The 1,205-nt window shown below is 57.9% G+C and overlaps 1 protein-coding gene across 1 annotated transcript in view; it reads right to left on the minus strand.

The window, feature by feature from the left end:
• Nucleotides 1-292: 292 nt before the first annotated feature.
• Nucleotides 293-1,205, minus strand: part of SYT12 (synaptotagmin XII) — a gene marked incomplete at both ends in the record, with an annotated part of 1,806 nt that continues 893 nt past the window's right edge. Inside the window, 2 exons of the mRNA XM_010017057.1 lie at nucleotides 293-426; nucleotides 1,016-1,136. Coding sequence (XP_010015359.1) covers nucleotides 293-426; nucleotides 1,016-1,136 — 255 coding nt within the window. The remainder of the gene's footprint in view (nucleotides 427-1,015; nucleotides 1,137-1,205) is intronic.

Below are 1,205 nucleotides of genomic sequence, written 5' to 3' on the forward strand. Positions count from 1 at the left end.
ACACATCCCCCCACGCTTCCCCCACCTGCACATAACCCATAAGTGCCCCCATCCACATACACAACCTCATCCTATACATCTGCATCCCCCTATACCCCAAACCTACACATCCACCCCCCAACAGCCATACCCCACACATACACCCCCAAAAACCCACACACCTCTATTGCCCCTACCCCACGTGTACACCCCCAAGCCACATACGTGTTCCCCCCAGACCCCAGGACCCCCTCCCCAGTGCAGGGATGCAGGGAGCAATGGGATGTGCCCCCCTCCCCGGGTGGGCACAGACCTGCAGCACGATGGCCGGCACGGAGAAGATCATGGCCTCGTTGAACACGGGGTTGGTGTCGTCCCTCTTCACCGCTGTCTTCTTCTTGCTGATCTTCCTCCCGTCCTGCAGCAGGTACACCTTGACGAAGGGGTCTGCGAGGGTGGGGGAGAGAAAAGGCCCAGGGTCAGTGTGTGCTTGCCCTGTGGTACGGAGACCTTCCTGGGGGGGTCTGTCCTCAACGGGAGCCTCTCCAGTAAACACCCGTGTGGTGTAATGGGGTAAGTTCATAGATTTGACATTAGGGATTAAAGGAAGAACATTTGTGCGGCTTGGTCTGAGTGGTGGGAACGTTCTCCAGAACTTCACTAGAAGATGACTGGAAAAGTGCTGTTTTCTCCTCCCGAATCACTCCAGGTTTGTTCCTCTTCCCCGCCCCGAGTGCACACAGGCAGATAGGAGGAGGTGGGGGTTTCTATTTCACCCTGTTCTATGAGGGTGGTGAGAAACTGGCACAGGTTCCCCAGAGAGGTGGTAGATGCCCCTTGCCTGCAGACATTCAAGGTCATGCAGTAGAGGTTTGCTCTAGCTGAAGGTGTCCTGCTCATTGCAGGGGGTTGGACCAGATGAGTATTGAAGGTCTCTCCAACCCAAACCACTCCATGGTTGTCTGAACCCGGGTGAGAGCACCCCTCCAGCCCACCCGAGACCAACGGACCCTGCACCACCAGCATCGCCGCTCACCTGCGGTCACTTTGCCGTTGGTCCACGCGAGGTTCTTGGCTTTGACCACCACCACGGTGAGGCGCTCGGCTGTGGGCAGGTAGCTCAGGGACAGCAGGATCTCCCCCACCGTGTCCACCGCCTGCAGACACAGCCTCCCATCAGCACCGACTCCAGGATACAACGTCCCATCAGCATTGACCCAGGGACA

This window comes from Nestor notabilis, unplaced genomic scaffold (assembly GCF_000696875.1).
Source record: "Nestor notabilis isolate BGI_N333 unplaced genomic scaffold, ASM69687v1 scaffold30746, whole genome shotgun sequence".
Lineage (NCBI taxonomy): Eukaryota > Metazoa > Chordata > Aves > Psittaciformes > Psittacidae > Nestor > Nestor notabilis.